General features: G+C 42.3%; 1 protein-coding gene across 1 annotated transcript in view; it reads left to right on the top strand.

Annotated features, from left to right (window-relative positions):
- csmd3b (CUB and Sushi multiple domains 3b) overlaps positions 1 to 19856 on the top strand; it is a 2345756-nt gene that overhangs the window by 2047534 nt on the left and 278366 nt on the right. Inside the window, exons 32-34 of the mRNA XM_063066157.1 lie at positions 6123 to 6236; positions 11859 to 11954; positions 14923 to 15126. Of these exons, the coding sequence (XP_062922227.1) occupies positions 6123 to 6236; positions 11859 to 11954; positions 14923 to 15126 (414 nt within the window). The remainder of the gene's footprint in view (positions 1 to 6122; positions 6237 to 11858; positions 11955 to 14922; positions 15127 to 19856) is intronic.

Raw genomic sequence — 19856 nt, 5'->3', positions numbered from 1 at the left:
AATTCTTCACTCCTACACAGCTCATAAACTTCCATTTTTCTTACATCCATGTGCCTATCTAATGGAGGTGGTGGCGATGTCATCCGTTAGTCTCGCGAGACCATGGATCTGTGCCTGGATTGTCCTGCTTCAGTCTGTGTTAGAGCAGCGTCTGTTGTGGCTGTGGAGGCCCACACGGGAGTGACAGTCTCGGCTGCATCGACTGCACTTGAAGGCGCTGTCCTCCAGTGTTGTCTTGGTGCTGCTTTTCTGACGAGTGCGCTTTTCTTCAGCAGCAAGCCTCAGCTTCTCTTCTCCTCTTTTTAGACCTCTGCGTAGTTCCAGCCCCCAGTGAGAGCAATTGCTTGCGATGTCCGCCCACCTCTCGACGTTCGTTTTCAGTGACTTCATGTCTCTCTTGCAAACATCTTTGAAACGAAGATGGGGCTGCCCTTGTGCCCTCTTGCCGGAGGCCAGCTCCCCGTACAGCAGGTCTTTCGGGATCCTCCCATCTGACATGTGGTTTACGTGGCCCAGCCGGCGGAGACGGCGTTGTTGGAGCAGGGTGAAGAGGCTGGGTATCTGGGCGCAGGCCAGGACCTCATTGTTGGTGACTCGGTCAGTCCACGTGATATCCAGGATGCATCTCAGGCTGCCTATCTAGTAGTCTCTTAAACATCCCTAATATACCACCCACCACTACCATTGAGGCATTGTCAAGTTAAAATGGACTTTGTACTCTAAGGTTTGAACTAGGTTTTGGATATTCTGTCCCTTTTTCTTCAGTAAGTGAGGTCATGGCTGCATCTGACAAGTCATCAATGTTGGTCCACATTTAACGTTACCATATCTAACTGAGTGAGTGAGTGAATGAGGGCAGAGTCAACCATGGATCTTTCATCCTAATAACTGTTCTGTGCAGTATGATATGGTGAGCAAGCTATTGCCCATGTAGCAAACTCCCCCTTTCAATGCCACTGATGAACCCAGGGAATGGCAGGGACCGATGCAGTTTGGTACCAGCAGTGTCGCAGGAGTTGCCTGTCAACATTAAACTCAATGAAGTTCTGCCAGGTCTGGATTTTTCCCTCAGTGTTTACTCCCGAAGCTTTCCCATGAGTGGGTATAGCCACAAGGCAGTAGAGGTTTGAGATCAGAGTTTTCCTTCTCCTAGGTGAGCTACCCACCACGACTGACAAGACCCATCTGCCTGGAGTGCCTGGTTGTAAGGTGCCAGGAACAAGTCTTTGCACCTTCTTCTGTCAGTGGAAACAGTTCTGCAGGGCTTAGTAGCTAAGCCACACATGAAGGCCAGGAGCTGGACATGGTTGTCAGAGGCTACTTGGGGTGAATGCCATTTAAAAGGCAGCAGGAGCTTGTCCCCCATTACAACCCCTGGCTATAACCAACAATAACCAGCAGTTATTGTTTTTTCTCCTATGGGATAACATTCCATATTTTACAAGAGGGAAGATTCCTATACTTCCTTCTGGATAGCCTGTCTTGGACTATATGGTTATGTTCCTTCATTCTGGGCACGCTTGCCGGCTGGAAAGGTTTAACTCTGCCTACATTATTAATTCCTTTCAAAACCTCCAACAAACTTTATCAATGCAATCCCTGAAATCCACTCAGTCCTCGTTTTATTGTCATTTAGAAATGCATGCATTAAAAAATGATAATGTTCCTCCAGTATGATATCACAGAAACACAAGACAGACCAAGACTAAACTGAGAAAAAACACATAATTATAACATATAGTTACAACAGCGCAAAACAATACCATAATTTGATGAGAGCAGACCATGGACATGGTAACAAAAAAAGTCTCAAAGTCCCAATAGACCCAACATCTTACGCAGATGGTAGAAGGGAGAAAACTCTCCCTGCCATGAGCTTCCAGCGCCGCAAACTTGCCGATGCAGCATCCTGGAAGCACCCGACCACAGTCCGAATCTGGGTCCGTCCAAAAACTTCCAGCTTCCGACCAGCCCTCCGACACCGAGCACCGAGCACCATCCCTGCTGAGCGCTTTGACCCTGGCCCCGGCCGCCAAGCAACAGGCAAAGCCGAGGATTCGGGGCCTTCCCCTCCGGAGATTTCGGATCAGAGTTAGCGTAATCTGTTGTGATTTTATTGTTGGGGCTGCACGGTAGCGTAGTGGTTAGCACAACGCTTAACAGTTCAATTCCCGCCCCTTCCTGTAAGGAATTGGCCCGTTTTCTCTGTGACCATGTGGGTTTCCTCTCACAGTCCAAAGACATGCCGGTTGATAGGTTGGTTGACCATTGTAAGTTGTCCTGTGATTAGGCTAGGATTAAATTGGGGTTTGCTGGGTGGCACGGCTTGAAGAGCCATAAGGGCCTGTTCTTCACTGTATCTCAATAAATAAATTAAAACCTCGATAACATAAGGTGAATCTGTACTGCATTCCTTCCTAAGAATAATTGATAATGTGCTGAGGAAGAGGATTTCTTGGAATGTATGCGGGATGGTTTTTTGAACCAACATGTCGAGGAACCGACTAGAGAGCAGGCTATTCTGGACTGGGTTTTGAGCAATGAGGAAGGGTTAATTAGCGATCTTGTCGTGAGAGGCCCCTTGGGTAAGAATGACCATAATATGGTGGAATTCTTCATTAAGATGGAGAGTGACATAGTTAATTCAGAAACAAAGGTTCTGAACTTAAAACGGGTAACTTTGAAGGTATGAGACGTGAATTAGCTAAGATAGACTGGCAAATGACACTTAAAGGATTGACGGTGGATATGCAATGGCAAGCATTTAAAGGTTACATGGATGAACTACAACAATTGTTCATCCCAGTTTGGCAAAAGAATAAATCAAGGAAGGTAGTGCACCCGTGGCTGACAAGAGAAATTAGGGATAGTATCAATTCCAAAGAAGAAGCATACAAATTAGCCAGAGAAAGTGGCTCACCTGAGGACTGGGAGAAATTCAGAGTTCAGCAGAGGAGGACAAAGGGCTTAATTAGGAAGGGGAAAAAAGATTATGAGAGAACACTGGCAGGGAACATAAAAATGGACTGTAAAAGCTTTTATAGATATGTAAAAAGGAAAAGACTGGTAAAGACAAATGTAGGTCCCCTGCAGACAGAAACAGGTGAATTGATTATGGGGAGCAAGGACATGGCAGACCAATTGAATAATTACTTTGGTTCTGTCTTCACTAAGGAGGACATAAATAATCTTCCAGAAATAGTAAGGGACAGAGGGTCCAGTGAGATGGAGGAACTGAGCGAAATACATGTTAGTAGGGAAGTGGTGTTAGGTAAATTGAAGGGATTGAAGGCAGATAAATCCCCAGGGCCAGATGGTCTGCATCCAAGAGTGCTTAAGGAAGTAGCCCAAGAAATAGTGGATGCATTAGTGATAATTTTTCAAAACTCGTTAGATTCTGGGCTAGTTCCTGAGGATTGGAGGGTGGCTAATGTAACCCCACTTTTTAAAAAAGGAGGGAGAGAGAAACCAGGGAATTATAGACCGGTTAGCCTAACGTCGGTGGTGGGGAAACTGCTGGAGTCAGTTATCAAGGATGTGATAACAGCACATTTGCAAAGCGGTGAAATGATCGGACAAAGTCAGCATGGATTTGTGAAAGGAAAATCATGTCTGACGAATCTCATAGAATTTTTTGAGGATGTAACTAGTAGAGTGGATAGGGGAGAACCAGTGGATGTGGTATATTTGGATTTTCAAAAGGCTTTTGACAAGGTCCCACACAGGAGATTAGTGTGCAAACTTAAAGCACATGGTATTGGGGGTAAGGTGTTGGTGTGGGTGGAGAATTGGTCAGCAGACAGGAAGCAAAGAGTGGGAATAAACGGGACCTTTTCAGAATGGCAGGCGGTGACTAGTGGGGTACTGCAAGGCTCAGTGCTGGGACCCCAGTTGTTTACAATATATATTAATGACTTGGATGAGGGAATTAAATGCAGCATCTCCAAGTTTGCGGATGACACGAAGCTGGGTGGCAGTGTTAGCAGTGAGGAGGATGCTAAGAGGATGCAGGGTGACTTGGATAGGTTAGGTGAGTGGGCAAATTCATGGCAGATGCAATTTAATGTGGATAAATGTGAAGTTATCCACTTTGGTGGCAAAAATAGGAAAACAGATTATTATCTGAATGGTGGCCGATTAGGAAAAGGGGAGGTGCAACGAGACCTGGGTGTCATTATACACCAATCATTGAAAGTGGGCATGCAGGTACAGCAGGCGGTGAAAAAGGCGAATGGTATGCTGGCATTTATAGCGAGAGGATTCGAGTACAGGGGCAGGGAGGTACTACTGCAGTTGTACAAGGCCTTGGTGAGACCACACCTGGAGTATTGTGTGCAGTTTTGGTCCCCTAATCTGAGGAAAGACATCTTTGCCATAGAGGGAGTACAAAGAAGGTTCACCAGATTGATTCCTGGGATAGCAGGACTTTCATATGAAGAAAGACTGGATGAACTGGGCTTGTACTCGTTGGAATTTAGAAGATTGAGGGGGGATCTGATTGAAACGTATAAAATCATAAAGGGATTGGTCAGGCTAGATGCAGGAAGATTGTTCCCGATGTTGGGGAAGTCCAGAACGAGGGGTCACAGTTTGAGGATAAAGAGGAAGCCTTTTAGGACCGAGATTAGGAAAAACTTCTTCACACAGAGAGTGGTGAATCTGTGGAATTCTCTGCCACAGGAAACAGTTGAGGCCAGTTCATTGGCTATATTTAAGAGGGAGTTAGATATGGCCCTTGTGGCTACGGGGGTCAGGGGTATGGAGGGAAGGCTGGGGCGGGGTTCTGAGTTGGATGATCAGCCATGATCATAATAAATGGCGGTGCAGGCTCGAAGGGCCGAATGGCCTACTCCTGCACCTATTTTCTATGTTTCTATGTTTCTATATTCAGCTCTGGCTGAGCCGGGGTTGTATATATTCTCGCCCTCAATTTAGAAATGATTGGAACCCAAGAGCTTTAGTATTTGTTTTTCAGTATTTGTATTAAGCTTAGAATACAAGAGCTTTTGTAATTATTTTATGCATGGCTTACATATTTGGTGATCTAAATCGAAATATGGCCTCTTGTATCCTTCAGGCTGCTCTTATTCCAAGTTTTATTGCTATTTAAAAAGTATTCAGATTGTTTCTTTTCAGAAGTATCCAAATTGGATGACTTGTATTCAATCTAATATATTTTAGCAGGTTAAAAACAATAAATCTTCCGCAATACACATTGGCCCCTTGCCTCTCGTGGTCTGATAAAAAGATATCCTATTGATTTAATCAATAAATACTCAATTATTAACCAATCTCCTCAGCGGTCATTTGTACTTAACATGTCTATTATTCCTAACCACTTCTTCTGACCATACATTAACAAATCTATTACCTACTTTAACTTCTGCAGAGATAAGTTCTCTGGAATGGGGCCTACAGTCCTATTGTTGTCCCCATAGGGTTCTTTACTCATAATGTCCCTATTAATTGCTTTCCTCACGTTTAAAGTGCACATTCTATCATGGAAACAGGTAACCAATTCAAAGATGACATATTTTGAGCAAAAAAAAACAGAGCATATACTTATGAATCCAAGTACTTCTATAAAATCGAAGTAAATAGACTGAACTGAATGAAACTGAACATTCCTAGACTGTTTCCAGGGCTCTGCAATTTGATTTTTAGTACTCTGTGTGTATTTCACACATTTTTTGCCACTTGTTCGATTTGTTCTTTTTTTTACACGCTGGATATTTGATGCTTTCTTTGAAAAGGTTCTATGTTCCTTTGTTTCGTGGATCTCTGCAGGAAGACGAATTTCAGGGTTGTATACTGCATACATACTTTGATAATAAATGTATTTTGAATATTGAATCTTGGAAGTCTTCATTCTGTATCACTCTCTCAGTTTTGTGATAATCCTAGCCCCTAATTGCCATGGATTTGCTGCACAGGCTGCATAACGTCAATTTCAGGATAAACGGCAACTATTGTTTCTCGTCAAACATTCTCATTTGGTGGTATTGCTTTGTATTGATATATGCTTTTGATTTATGAACTTTTATGCAGCACTTGCCAAATTAAATTAGTAAAACATTTTTTTCTTTCTTCTTTTCCTCTCTCTACCTTTGTTCCCGTGACAGTGGTGTTTGGCCAGTTTGTGTTTTTTCAGACTTCCCTTCATGACGTTGTTGATGTTTACGATGGACCTACTCAGCAAGCATCACTGTTGACTTCACTGTCGGGGTCTCACTCAGGTAAGGTCAATGGGTGATGTGTGGCAGGGATTTGGACCTTGTTTCTTCTCACTCGGTACCATTTCATTTATTTACTTTGGCATCATTGCAAAAATATGTTCATAAAATATGCTGGCAGAGGAAATTTTTGAGTTCTTGATACTGCAAAATATAGCAACTCAGCACTTATTTATAGTTGGGAACAGCATCTCTTGAATTTCTGTGATGCCTCCTCTGAATGGACATTAGGGGAACCTTAATAGTCCTGCTAAGGTGTTGGAAAATTTCAGTGATGGGAACCACCACAGAAGTCATATATTTTTATGATTAAATTTTATCTCAGAGAAAACAGAATTGAAATCCAGAAGTTTCCAATTACATAATGATTAGGTGTTGAAAACTTAGCCAACTCAGTCAGCTCCAACATGGGCACTAGTCTATCCAGCATCCAGGACATCTTAAGGAGTGATCCCTCAGAAAGGTGGTGCCCACCATTAAGGACTACCATCACCCAGGACATGCCCTCTTCTTATGCTACCACCAGGAAGGAGGTACAGAAGCCTGAAGCAATGTTCTCAACGAACAGCTTCTCTGCCATCCGATTTCTGAATGGACATGGAACTCAAGAACACAACCTCGTTACTTTTTTTTTTCAGTTTTGCTTTTTCACTACTTAATTTAAATCTTTAATATACTTAACGTAATTCATGTTTTCTCTACGATCATGTATTGCATTGTACTGCTGCAGCAAAGAAAACAAATTTTATGACATATGCCAATGATATTAAACCTGATTCACTTCTGATTCTGAAATGCACTGTATATATAACTAAGGGGCACACCACATTATTTTGTTGGCAACTTTGGCATTTTTTGTCTTATTGGTCAGATGAACATGAAGCAGTTCGATGGGATTAGGGAGGTTGAATGGTTCAGCACATACCAGATGGGCCAAAGGGCCTGTTTCTAAGCTGTACTTTCCTATGACTGTGACTCAGAGCATTTATAAATGCTCGGGTCTGTTAATACGCATCTATAACATAATGGCTATTTCGTAAAGTTGCTCCAGCTGACGGTGGAAGCCCTCTAGTACTATTCACAGTAGAGCAGCGAGTTTTCACTGTGCTTTTCCATTGCTCATCACCCATTCGATAATGGGTCACATTGTATTCATGGCTAAGTAGCTGTTTCATAGAGAATCGTGGGTTAGTTGCAGTGTAGGCATAGATGTGTTCCAGGCTGAATTTTGTATCTGCCCTTCATCTTTGCACCGGCCATAGCTAGCTCATCGGTTTTATGATTTATTCACCTTAATGGGAGCGTAAACCTTCATTGAAATCATAAGCAACACACATAAAAATTGCTGGTGAACGCAGCAGGCCAGGCAGCATCTATGGGAAGAGGTACAGTCGACGTTTCGGGCCGAGACCCTTCATCAGGACTAACTGAAAGAAGAGATAGTAAGAGATTTGAAAGTGGGAGAGGGAGGGGGAGATCCGAAATGATAGGAGAAGACAGGAGGCGGAGGGATGGAGCCAAGAGCTGGACAGGTGATTGGCAAAAGGGATATGAGAGGATCATGGGACGGGAGGCCTAGGGAGAAAGAAAAGGGGAAGGGGGAAGCCCAGAGGATGGGCAAGGAGTACAGTGAGAGGGACAGGGGGAGAAAAAGGAGAGCGCGAGAGAGAGAAAGAAAAAAAATTAATCATAAAAATAAATAAATAAATAACAGATGGGGTACGAAGGGGAGGTGGGGCTTTAATGGAAGTTAGAGAAGTCAATATTCATGCCATCAGGTTGGAGGCTACCCAGACGGAATATAAGGTGTTGTTGTTCCAACCTGAGTGTGGCTTCATCTTCACAGTAGAGGAGGCCGTGGATATCAGAATGGGAATGGGATTTGGAATTAAAATGTGTGGCCACTGGGAGATCCTGCTTTCTCTGGCGGACAGAGCGTAGGTGTTCAGCGAAACGGTCTCCCAGCCTGCATTGGGTCTTGCCAATATATAGAAGAGCGCATCGGGAGCACTGGACGCAGTATATCACCCCAGCCGACTCACAGGTGAAGTGTCGCCTCACCTGGAAGGACTGTCTGGGGCCCTGAATGGTGGTGAGGGAGGAAGTGTAAGGGCATGTGTAGCACTTGTTCCGCTTACAAGGATAAGTGCCAGGAGGGAGATCGGTGGGAAGGGATGGGGGCAACGAATGGACAAGGGAGTCACGTAGGAAGCGATCCCTGCGGAAAGCGGGGGGGGGGAGGGAAAGATGTGCTTAGTGGTGGGATCCCGTTGGAGGTGACGGAAGTTACGGAGAATTATATGTTGAACCCGGAGGCTGGTGGGGTGGTAGGTGAGGACCAGGGGAACCCTATTCCTAGTGGGGTGGTGGGAGGATCGGGTGAGAGTAGATGTGCGTGAAATGGGAGAGATGTGTTTGAGAGCAGAGTTGATGGTGGAGGAAGGGAAGCCCCTTTCTTTAACAAAGGAGGACATCTCCTTCGTCCTGGAATGAAAAGCCTCATCCTGAGAGCAGATGCAGCCGAAACGGAGGAATTGCGAGAAGGGGATGGCATTTTTGCAAGAGACAGGGTGAGAAGAGGAATAGTCCAGATAGCTGTGAGAGTCCGTAGGCTGATAGTAGACATCAGTAGATAAGCTGTCTCCAGAGACAGAGACAGAAAGATCTAGAAAGGGGAGGGAGGTGTCAGAAATAGAACAGGTAAACTTGAAGGCAGGGTGAAAGTTGGAGGCAAAGTTAATGAAGTCAACAAGCTCAGCATGTGTGTCGGGAGCAGCGCTAATGCAGTCGTCGATGTAGCGAAGGAAAAGTGGGGGACAGATACCAGTATAAGCTTGGAACATGGATTGTTCCACAGAGCCAACAAAAAGGCAGGCATAGCTGGGACCCATAGGGGTGCCCACGGCTACACATTTAGTTTGGAGGAAGTGGCAGGAACCAAAGGAGAAATTATTAACAGTAAGGACTAATCCTGCTAGATAGAGCAGAGTGGTGGTAGAGGGGAGCTGGTTCGGTCTGGAATCCAAAAAGAAGTGGAGAGCTTTGAGACCTTCCTGGTAGGGGATGGAGGTATATAGGGACTGGACATCCATGGTGAAAATAAAGCAGTGGGAGCCAGGGAACTTAAAATCATCAAAAAAATTCAGAGTGTGAGAAGTGTCATGAACATAGGTGGGAAGAGATTGAACAAGAGGGTTAAAACAGTGTCGAGGTATGCAGAAATGAGTTCGGTAGGGCAGGAGCAAGCTGAGACAATGGGTCTACCTGGACAGGCAGGTTTGTGGATCTTGGGTAGGAGGTAGAAACAGGAAGTGGGGGGTGTGGGAACTATAAGGTTGGTAGCGGTGGATGGGAGATCCCCTGAGCGGATAAAGTTGGTGATGGTGTGGGAGACAATGGCCTGGTGCTCTTTAGTGAGGTCATGATCGAGGAGTAAATAAGAGGAGGTATCCGCGAGTTGTCGCTGTGCCTCGGAAAGGTAGAGGTCAGTACGCCAGACTACAACAGCACCCCCCTTATCGGCGGGTTTTATATTAAGGTTAGGATTAGTGCGGAGGGAGTGGAGAGCAGAGTGTTCGGAAGGAGTGAGGTTGGAATTGGAACAAGGTGCGGTGAAGTCGAGACAGTTGATGTCCTGTCGGCTGTTAGCAATAAAGTGATACAGAGCAGGCAGAAGACCAGAGCGGGGTGTCCATGAAGAGGACAAGGGTTGAAGACGGGAGAAGGGGTCATCGGTGGGGGTGGGAGAGTCCTTGCCAAAGAAGTAGACTCGAAGACGGAGCCGGCGGAAGAAGAGTTCAGCGTCATGGCGAATGTGGAACTCACTGAGGTGTGTGCGAAGGGGGACAAAAGTGAGGCCCTTACTGAGGACAGAGTGCTCTGCCTCTGAGAGTTGAAGGTCACAAGGGATGGTAAAGACCTGGCACGAATGAGAGCTGGGATCAGAGGGGGGAGGAGGAGGGAGGCTGGTAGTGTCAATGGAGAGGGGAGGGTTGGGGTGAGAGAGAGGAGGAGCCTCCGAGGGCCCAGGAGTAGATGATGGAATGTGAGGGAGATGGGGTTGCAGAGTGGTGGTATGGGAAGGGGAGACGGAATCATAAATTAGTGTTTTCATTTTGCTTAATTTTAATTAATATCAATGGTTTTCATACCGTACATCAGTTGAGTGTGTTTATAACTTAATTTTAATTCATAATCACAGAGTCAAACTATGTTGAAACAGGCCTACCAAGTATGCTCTGACCACAAATCTCTCATCTGCACTAATCCAATGCATACAATTTCATTTTCCCCACATTCCCATCTGTCAGGGAATATTCTGGAATTATGTTATATTGCAAAATATTAACTTCAGCAATTAATCTTTAGAACTGAACATGGATTGTAGATTAAATTTAAATGCAGCCCTGGATAATTGGTTCCTAGAGCTGCAGATAGTATGTAATTGAAAAAACAGACAATGCTGATTAACATTCATTTCGATTTTCTGGATTGTGGGTGCAAAGAAGGAGGTGTGAAAATTCAAATGAAGCATTGTAGATATAGAATTGTCCTTTGATATTTAGCATATAAAATGCCATGTAATATTGGGTCGAGCAGGCCTCTTCCTTCAGTAAGTATATCATTTTGTTTGAATAAAAGCCTACTTTATACCTACCAGCTGTGACTCTCCGGTGAGTTTGTTTACATAACAACATGAACATTGGACTATTTATTACAAATGACAGGGAATTTACAGTGGCCAGTTAACCTGCATGGTCACAGTGGAAGAAAATCCATGTACTCATGGTGAGAACATGCAAACTCAACACAGACAGCATTGGAGGTCGGGATTGTGAGCCATCAGAACTGTGAAGCCCTGGCATTATGAGCTCTGTCACTGTGCTGCTGCTGATATCTTTTTTTTCATTTGATTTACATTTAATACATTCTAAACACATCCGATCAAATCTGTGATGAATGGAAAGATCTTGATTTCCACTGTTTGTGGTGACTGGGCTGGTGCAGGTGATGACCACAAGATGGGTTAGTGCAAGCACTAATCAGTCCAACAAAAATGAAAATCACCCATCGATCTACATTTTGTGGGGTCCTTTTGCTAAAACAACAATGTTACAAACATTTGAAGCACATAAAAGTGTTTCAAGTATGTGACATTCAATGGAACGTGACAAAGCAGTGCTTCTGTGTTAGGTTCATGAAGCGTGGTGTGAAAATCAGCCTCAGGCACTAATCTTTTCGTCAGCACTCTCATGTGAATGAATTGGTGTTTTTAAATACTTTGAGTATGCTGTATGCTTTAGTTGTTCAGACAGCAAAGCAATGCTCCAGCAAAATTTGAATAAAAGCAGTCTGTCCCTGGTGTTTCTTTGTTTCGTGTCCGCCTGCGGGAGGACAAATTTCGGAGTTGGATTCTGTATACATACTTTGATAATAATTGAACTTTGAACCTTGAAAACTAGAAACAATTATGGTTTCACCTTTTTCTCATTCACTCTAGTTTCCATTCATAGTACCAAATTTGACAGAGAAGAATGTATCAACTACTTTTAACAACTTTCTGTTAATATTTGTGACATCAGGTATTCCGTTGACTAACTATTGCTCTGCATATCTTTAATTTAGGAGAGTCCCTTCCTTTAAGTTCAGGTAACCAGATCACAATCAAGTTCAGCTCAGTTGGTCCAGTAACAGCCAAAGGATTTCATTTTGTTTATCAAGGTAGGTTGACAATCGAAGTGTAAGAAACATATCACTATTGAACTCCAAGGTCGTTGTCAGATAAACATGAATATTATTACAATGGTTGACGATAAATCAAATTACTTTGCAAATACTGACTTGACGTTAGGAAAATAAATCTTATTTGGGAAAAGCTTCAAAAGAATAATAAGGGGAAGAATATTAAAAACACTCAAGAATGTGTTAGGTACTGTGCTGTGAGAACTGCCTTTCTGATAGATGATTAAGGTAGACCAAATAGGCTTCCTTTCTCTACATATTAAGTAACCTTACTTTGGTAAATGCAAGCAGGCTTTTTCCACTGAGGTTGGGTGGGACTATAACTAGAGGTCATGGGTTAAGGGTGAAAGGTGAAAAGTTTAAGGGGAACATGACCGGAAACTTTTTCACTCAGAGGGTCATGAGGGTGTGGAATGAACTGCCAGTGCAAGTGGTGCATGCAAACTCACTTTTAACATTTAAGAGAAGTTTGGATAGGCACATGGATGGTAGAGGGATGGAGGGCTATAGTCACGGTGCAGGTGGATGGGAGCTGGCAGTTTAAATTGGTCAGCATGGACTAGAAGGGTTGAAGGGCCTATTTCTGTGCTGTACTTTTCTATGACTCTATGTCTGATATGCCAATGCGACTGTGATATTCCTGTTTTTATTAAACTAAGGTGTCCAATTATGGCCCTTGCATAACACATTCCAAAACTGTAGAATAGTTCATTGAGAAAGGGAGACATCTTGTTGATTTCAACATCTAACCCTACATTAGTCAGGATTGTTGTTGAAGTGAAGAAAATTGTTAAATGTTGAAGGTGACAGAGGGAGAATGCAAATGATGGAAACTGCATCAACGCACACAAAACCCTCGAGGAGCTCAGCAGGTCATGTAGCATCAATGGAGGGAAGTGGACAGTCAATGTTTTGGGTTAGGAACCTTCATAAGAACTCGAAAGTTCTGCTCCTGACATTGCCTTGTGTTCATATGTTAGCATTCAAATGAAACTGCTTATGCAATTCATAGTTTGCTTCACTAACATCACTGGCTCTGAGTTGTGCTTATCGATTTATGTTGAAAATGGTGTAGAATGCACTGGGAGCAAAGTTTAATTTAAAATCTAGCTCATTTAAACATTCTTTGTTTGTATAATTTTAATTTCAATGTCCAAACCAGGAGATTTTCATCATTTTACAAGAGAGAACTAGTACATGACTGAATATGCATCAGGACTTTTCAGTGGTTTATTAGTCTGCTGCTTTAAGTGCCTCTGAGGTTAATACTGCTCAGTTAATTGAAGCCTTGTTGACTGCAGACAGTTGTTTAAAGGTCTAATGTAATAGAAAGGATAGTTAGCGAGACTCTGTAAGTACTCTTGCTCTCTAGCCAGTAACTGCTCATGATTATTGGAACAAATACTGAAGAATTCATGTTAACAAGAATTCTATGAAAATGCTTCCATTGTTAGCTAATCTGGTGATTAACTGGCAAGGAACTTTTAACCTCATTTTAATTTTGCTCCTTGAAATATGGTTGCATCTTTCTCTAAAGACTCATTGTAGGGTTTTTAAACAAGCATCAAAAACAGAAGCTGTTGCCAATTATCCTTCCTATTTGGGTGCTATCAAGTGAGGAGTACAAAAAAAAGAGGAAAAACGTGGTGCTCATCTTTTCTTTCAGTTTTCTATCTGTTCTCGTAACCACTTACACTAGATTGCTGATGTTCAGCAATGAGTTAGCAAACAAATCACCCCCCCCCGCCACCGCTTTTCACATTGCACGCAGGTAGAGTTGATGATAAACACAAGAGATTCTGCAGATGCTGGAAATCCAGAGTAAAAACCACAAAATGCTGGAGGAACTCAGCAGGTCAGGCAGCATCTATGGAAAGGAATATGCACTTGATGTTTTTTGAGCCTAGACCTTTATCCAGACTTTAAAGGAAGGGGGAAACCACCAGAATAGGCAGGTGGGGGGGGGGTGGAGGGCTGACAAGTGATAGGTGAAAGCAATAGAGTGGGAACTTAGGTGGGAGGGGAAGGGAGATAATGTAAGAAACTGGGAGGAGATAGGAGGAAGGAGTAAACGGCTGAAGAAGAAGGAATCGGATAGGAGGTGAAGGTGGACCATGGGAGAAAGGAAAGGAGAAGGGGCACCAGAATGAGGTGGTGGGGAGGTGAAGAGAAGAGAAGGGGTAAGTGGGGAGCCAGAATAGGGAATGGAAAAAGAGAGAAAAAAGGACGGGGAGAAATTACCAGAAGATAGAGGATTGATATTTACACTATCAGGTTGGAGGCTACTTAGACGGAATATGAGGTGTTGCTCCTCCAACCTGAGAATGGCCTCATTGTGGCGGGAGAGGAGACCACGGATCAAAATGTTGGAAGGAGAATGGGAAGCCGAATTAAAATAGGTGGCCACGGGGAATGCCTGCCTTATGTGGCAGACGGAGTGAAGGTGCTTGACGAAGTGGCCCCCAATCTAGGTTAGGCTTCACCAATGTGGAGGAGGCCGCACAGGGAGCAACAGAAACTGTAAATGATTCTCACAAGATCGTTGCCTGATCCGCTGACTTCCTCCAGCATTTTGGGTTTGTGCTCCAGAACTATGTTATTTCTTATCCTATGATCATTGAATTAGTTTATTTATATTAAGAAAAAACTCACATGCCAACACTAACACAGGATTCTGCAGTCTTGCATTAAAAAAAAACTTCTTATAGTTTGAGGAAATTTGTCTGCCCCTCTTGCATATAATGAAATCATAATTATTAACTTTAATTTCATACTGATGTAAATTTTCCTTAATTCTGCATACTTCTGTAATTGCATTTATCACAATTTCTCCATAGAACTGTTAATAATGTTTTGCTTAGTTTAAAACTTATCCTATCTTCAATTTGGAAAAAGTCCTTTTTTTCAGAAAAGACAAATACTAAATGCTGTCTTGGATCCAATTTAGCTGTGCCACGGACCAGTGCAACCCAGTGCAGTTCTGTACCTGAGCCAAGGTTTGGAAAACGGGTTGGGAATAATTTTGCTGTTGGCTCCGTGATTCTCTTTGAATGCAATCCTGGATACGTTCTCCAAGGTTCACCAGGGATTAAGTGTGCATCTGTACCAAATGCCCTGGCTCAGTGGAATGATTCTCTGCCCACCTGTGTTGGTGAGTAATGACCAAACATTTAAAACGTATATCACTTGTGAAGCTGATGTATTAGCATGGGAAAACATTTCTTTTCATTTTCAATGCATTATTATTGTTCTAAATGTTTATAGATTACAGAACATTACATTTTAGAGTCTACATCCATATTATTAAATCCCTCACTGGAGTGTCATTCCCGAATTTTGTGATCAATATCAAGTCTGATTTTTTTTGCTCTGTATTGTGAATGTGCTGTGTATGTTTTGCACCTTAGCCCCAGAACAGCACTGTTTTGTTCAGTTGTATTCATGTATGGTTGAATGATAATTAAACTTGAATTTGATTTGTAATCAATGATTTTGGCAGGTATGATGCTAGGCACAGATTCATAGCTGTCCATTAAGAACTTAACTTTTAAGATAAAAAATGTAAATAGCTTTACGTATATATGGTATGGTCGTTTAGCAGTTAACGCAACATTCGACAGTGCCAGCTGTAAGATTAGGGCTCAATTCTCATCACTGATTTAAGGAGTTTGTTAGTATTTTAATATTCTCTGCTTTATGTTTCCTCTCATTTGATTAGTCCGTACAACCTTTGAAAATGTATAAGGCTGATTCCTAAAGCCAGCAAGGATAAACTCTGAAGAGATCTGTTATAGTAAAGCTTTATTCTCTAGAAATCACAAGGCTGAACAAGGATGAATAGCCTTTAAATCTAGAGAATGTGCATTTGGAAATATTTTTCAAATAATTTAATCCCTCAGTTTCCAAACTTTTTCAATCTTTTTATTAGTTTCATAAAAATATAAACATAACATATGGCAGAACAAAACCCTCAGTTTCCAAACTGGCATGCAAATGGTCCTAAAGGGTATGATAACAGGAGTGGTATGGGACGGCACAATTTTGTGGTGGTTAGCATAACACTTCACATGGCCGGCGTTCAGGGTTCAATTCCTACCATTGTCTGTAAAGAGATTTCATCGCTGTGACCGAGTGTATCCCTGTGACTGAGTGGGATTCCTCCAAGTGCTCCAATTTCTCCTTGCATTCCAAAGACATATGGGATAGGATTAGTGAGTCGTGGGCACGCTACGTTGGCACCGTAAGCACTGGGACACTTGCGGCTGCATCCTGCACATCCTTGAACTCTGTCGGTTGTTGACGCAAATGACGTACTTTGTTGTATGTTTTGATGTTTTTCAATGTAGGTGCGACAAACAAAACAGATCTTTAAAAGGAGTCGGGTGCCAAGAAGGACCTTGTCATAAATGTTCTGATAACGAAAATTTTTAGAAACTGAATGCTAACTTTAATATAATATAATTTAAATTAATAATAATTATTATTAATAATATATAATTGATATAAATTAATTAAAAGCATGATTTGAAGCAACTTCCCTTCACTTCTCAGTCAAGGTTGGTGACTTGATTCAAATGAATGGGTTACATTACATATCTCAGTTGCAAACTGATTAAAATTCTAGGTTGGTTTGAGTAATAATGGAAAATTATATAAATCCAGGACAAAGATTCATGTTGTACTGATAAATATGCATATCTTTTCATATTAACAATTTGGATTTCTAGGAGTTTGTTCTTAGATAAAATTTACATTGCTATGTGTAATGGATGATTGTATCAATCTTTGAATATTATACAGGTGCACATAACGTAACTTTTCCTGATAGGTGGTTAAGAATATGGTTTCACTCATATTCAATACTGATTAGCAGACAGTTGTTCCTTCATGGCCAAGGACATTATTGCAGCTGTACACAACAGGAAAACAACTTGAAGAATGGAAGCTTCTGAAATAGGACAAAATATAAGGGAGACGCTAGAGAAAAGTGAGGAGGAGACTTTGTATTGGATGCAGACTTCTGGGAAGTAAATAATGATAAAAGTTATTTTTTTCTTTTTTTCTTCTGTTATGCATCTTCTTTTTCCCCCGGTATAAAAATAAGAGACATTATAACATGAATTTATGAAAACATATTTGATGAAAAGTACCATTATGCCTCACTGAACAATTGCAGGTTTATATATGAAATAATTGGAAACGAAGATCAGATTCAACAAATGTTAATTAGAATGGTGAGAAGCTGAGGAATGTATGGAAAGTTTATTTTTCTTTTTTCAGCAGCTGATTTGATTAAGGAAAGATAACCTAAAACTTGTTTGTAGCTCAGAAATAATTGAATTTGTCTTCAACTAGTTTTCTTGGGAGAGCAGAAGGTGGATTTTTTTTTAAATTTCTGTATCATTGCGTGCTGTATTCTTCACAACTTTGCTGTGATGAAGCACACCCCATATATGCCATAGTGAGGCAAGAATATGTAGATGAATTAGGCTTTCATTAAAGGGAGGTGAGACATGGTGTTAGGAAGCACACAATCTGTCTGATTATTCAGAAGACCCTGATCCGCTAGAAAAGGGCAAGAGGAACCTTGATGAAGACCTTCGTGTCTGTGCATCATTTGAATTTGAAAGATAAGTTGCAGGTTACCAATACGTTACACAAGTGCCTGGCAGTGATTATCTCCATCAACAAACAGTCTTGTTCCTTCCACTTGACATAGGGGAAATAGGAAGTAGGAAAATCAATCTGTCCGTCATTGCATTCTAGGATCACCTGCAACAAGGCACTGCATTTCTGACCTTGCTAAGAACTATTATTTACAATGCACGTCAGGTTTACAATCACCCTGAGCATTGTTGTCTTATCCAAAATCAATGCCTGCAATGTACTCTTTGCACAGGCCTGAGGCAACAATTCATCAAAGCGTTCTCCTCATGCAAATGAAAAGCCTCAGACTTTCCAATCCAGAAAGAAGCTGCAAGATAGTATTGCAGCTCTATAAAACTCTGGTTAGATCACACTAGGAATATTGTGTTCAGTTCTGGTTGTCTCATTAGAGAGATGCTGAGTAGATTTACCATGGTGCTGCCCTTCTTATGTGAAAAGCCTTGATAGAATGGATGTGGAGAGGATCTTTCCTCTGGTAGTAAAGTCTAAGACCGAAGAACACAGCCTCAGAATACAGAGGCGTCTCTTTAGAATGGAGATAAGGAGGAATTTCTTTAGCCAGTGAGTGGTGAATCTATGGAATCCTTTGCCACAGGCGAATGCAAAGGCCAAATCATTGGGTATATTTAAGGCAGGGATTGATAGATTCTTGATTAGTCAGGCATGAAGGGACATGGAAAGAAAGCCCGAGATTGGGGCTGAGAGAGAAAATGCATCAGCCATGATGAAATGTCCGAGCCGACTCGATGGACCAAATGGCCTAATTCTGCTTCTGTACCTTACAGTCTTATGGTTGAGTGAGCTAGGGCTTTTTCTCTCTGGACAAAAGGAGGATGAGAGGCGACTTGATAGCGAAATGTCAGGGAAGCAATTGCCTGCCATGTTTGCTACACTCGAGCTACATCCTCATACAGAGTAGTAGTAAACCACTTCCTCAATATTTTATGATCTAGGTTTGCATCTCAATCTCAAAGAGAAAAGTATTGCCTTGTTATTTGATTTAGAATGTCTTAATCTTAAAATACCCATCGTTTGTTTCCAATGCGTCTGTGATCTCATCTTATCTCTCAAACCTCCTCCAGCTCTATAATTCTCTGACTGTCCTTTTTCACCTTTGGCACAAGTTTATTGTTGGCATTTATAATCTTCTTTTACGTGCCAATGCCTTCTTTTTGGGTGCTCCCAGTGGAGCATAGGCCATTGGTGATCTCCTGTCTCCATTATCCAAACTTGATGGTATGGTTGGAGTTCATCAATGTTTCTGTAATCCATTGTACCTACTGCACAGGGATTGGCCTATACAGCTTCACAAGAGCCCTGTTGGCTGGCCTTACCTTTTTCCACCTCTTAGGACAAGGACATACGGTTGGACTTTGAGAGGCTGCCAATGCCTTGGGACTTTGGAATTTCTCCCTTGTATATCTCACCGCCCTGAGGTCCTGTGAGGAGAGCCGCTGGCTTTGGGCTCCGAGTTTCTGGATCAGTTGCTTTTCTAATAGTTGTCTTAGCTGCAGTCAATAGCGGCCCCTTGAGCTTTCTGTTTAATCTTGTCAAGTTTATTTTGACTGGCACAGGTTTTCTGCATGCTTTGATTATTTGAAGTGGACTCACGATTAGTGCTTATCCTGGGGTCCTTGTTCTGACAATCACAGTGCCACTCAGTCAAGCCATCGATGTTCTGTTGGAATTCCTACGCATAAATTTTTGTTTCTGTCTCTGCATGGGAGTCTGTCATTCCTCCGCACTTGGGTTCAGTCGTTGCTAGCGCCCACAGTGACACCTCTATTTCTCAGTCTACTTTCAGGATGCTTAAAATCAACATCTATGAGCCTCAGGTCCCACACCACCAGGTTCACAAACAATAGTTTTCAATAGTTCCATTTAATGTCAGAGAAATAAATGCAATATACATCTTGAAATTCTTGTTCTTCGTAGACATCCACGAAAACAGAAGAGTGCCCCAAAGAATGAATGACAGTAAAAGTGTTCGATCGCCCCAAAGCCCCCTTACTCCCCCCTCCCATGCGCAAATAGCAGCAAAGCGATGATCCTCCTCCACCCTACGCACTTCAGCAAAAAGCAGCAGCAGCCTCCACCCACCAAGCATGCAATAGCAACCCCCCCAATAAAGACCATGGCCTGCAGTACAACAAAAACAAGCTGTTCACCCAACAATTCGACATGCCGCAGGCTCTCTCGCTACCTAATAAAGGG

This window comes from Mobula hypostoma, chromosome 1 (genome assembly GCF_963921235.1).
Source record: "Mobula hypostoma chromosome 1, sMobHyp1.1, whole genome shotgun sequence".
Classification (NCBI taxonomy): domain Eukaryota; kingdom Metazoa; phylum Chordata; class Chondrichthyes; order Myliobatiformes; family Myliobatidae; genus Mobula; species Mobula hypostoma.
Note: the sequence above shows the minus strand (reverse complement) of the source record. Positions and strands in the feature narration are given on the sequence as shown.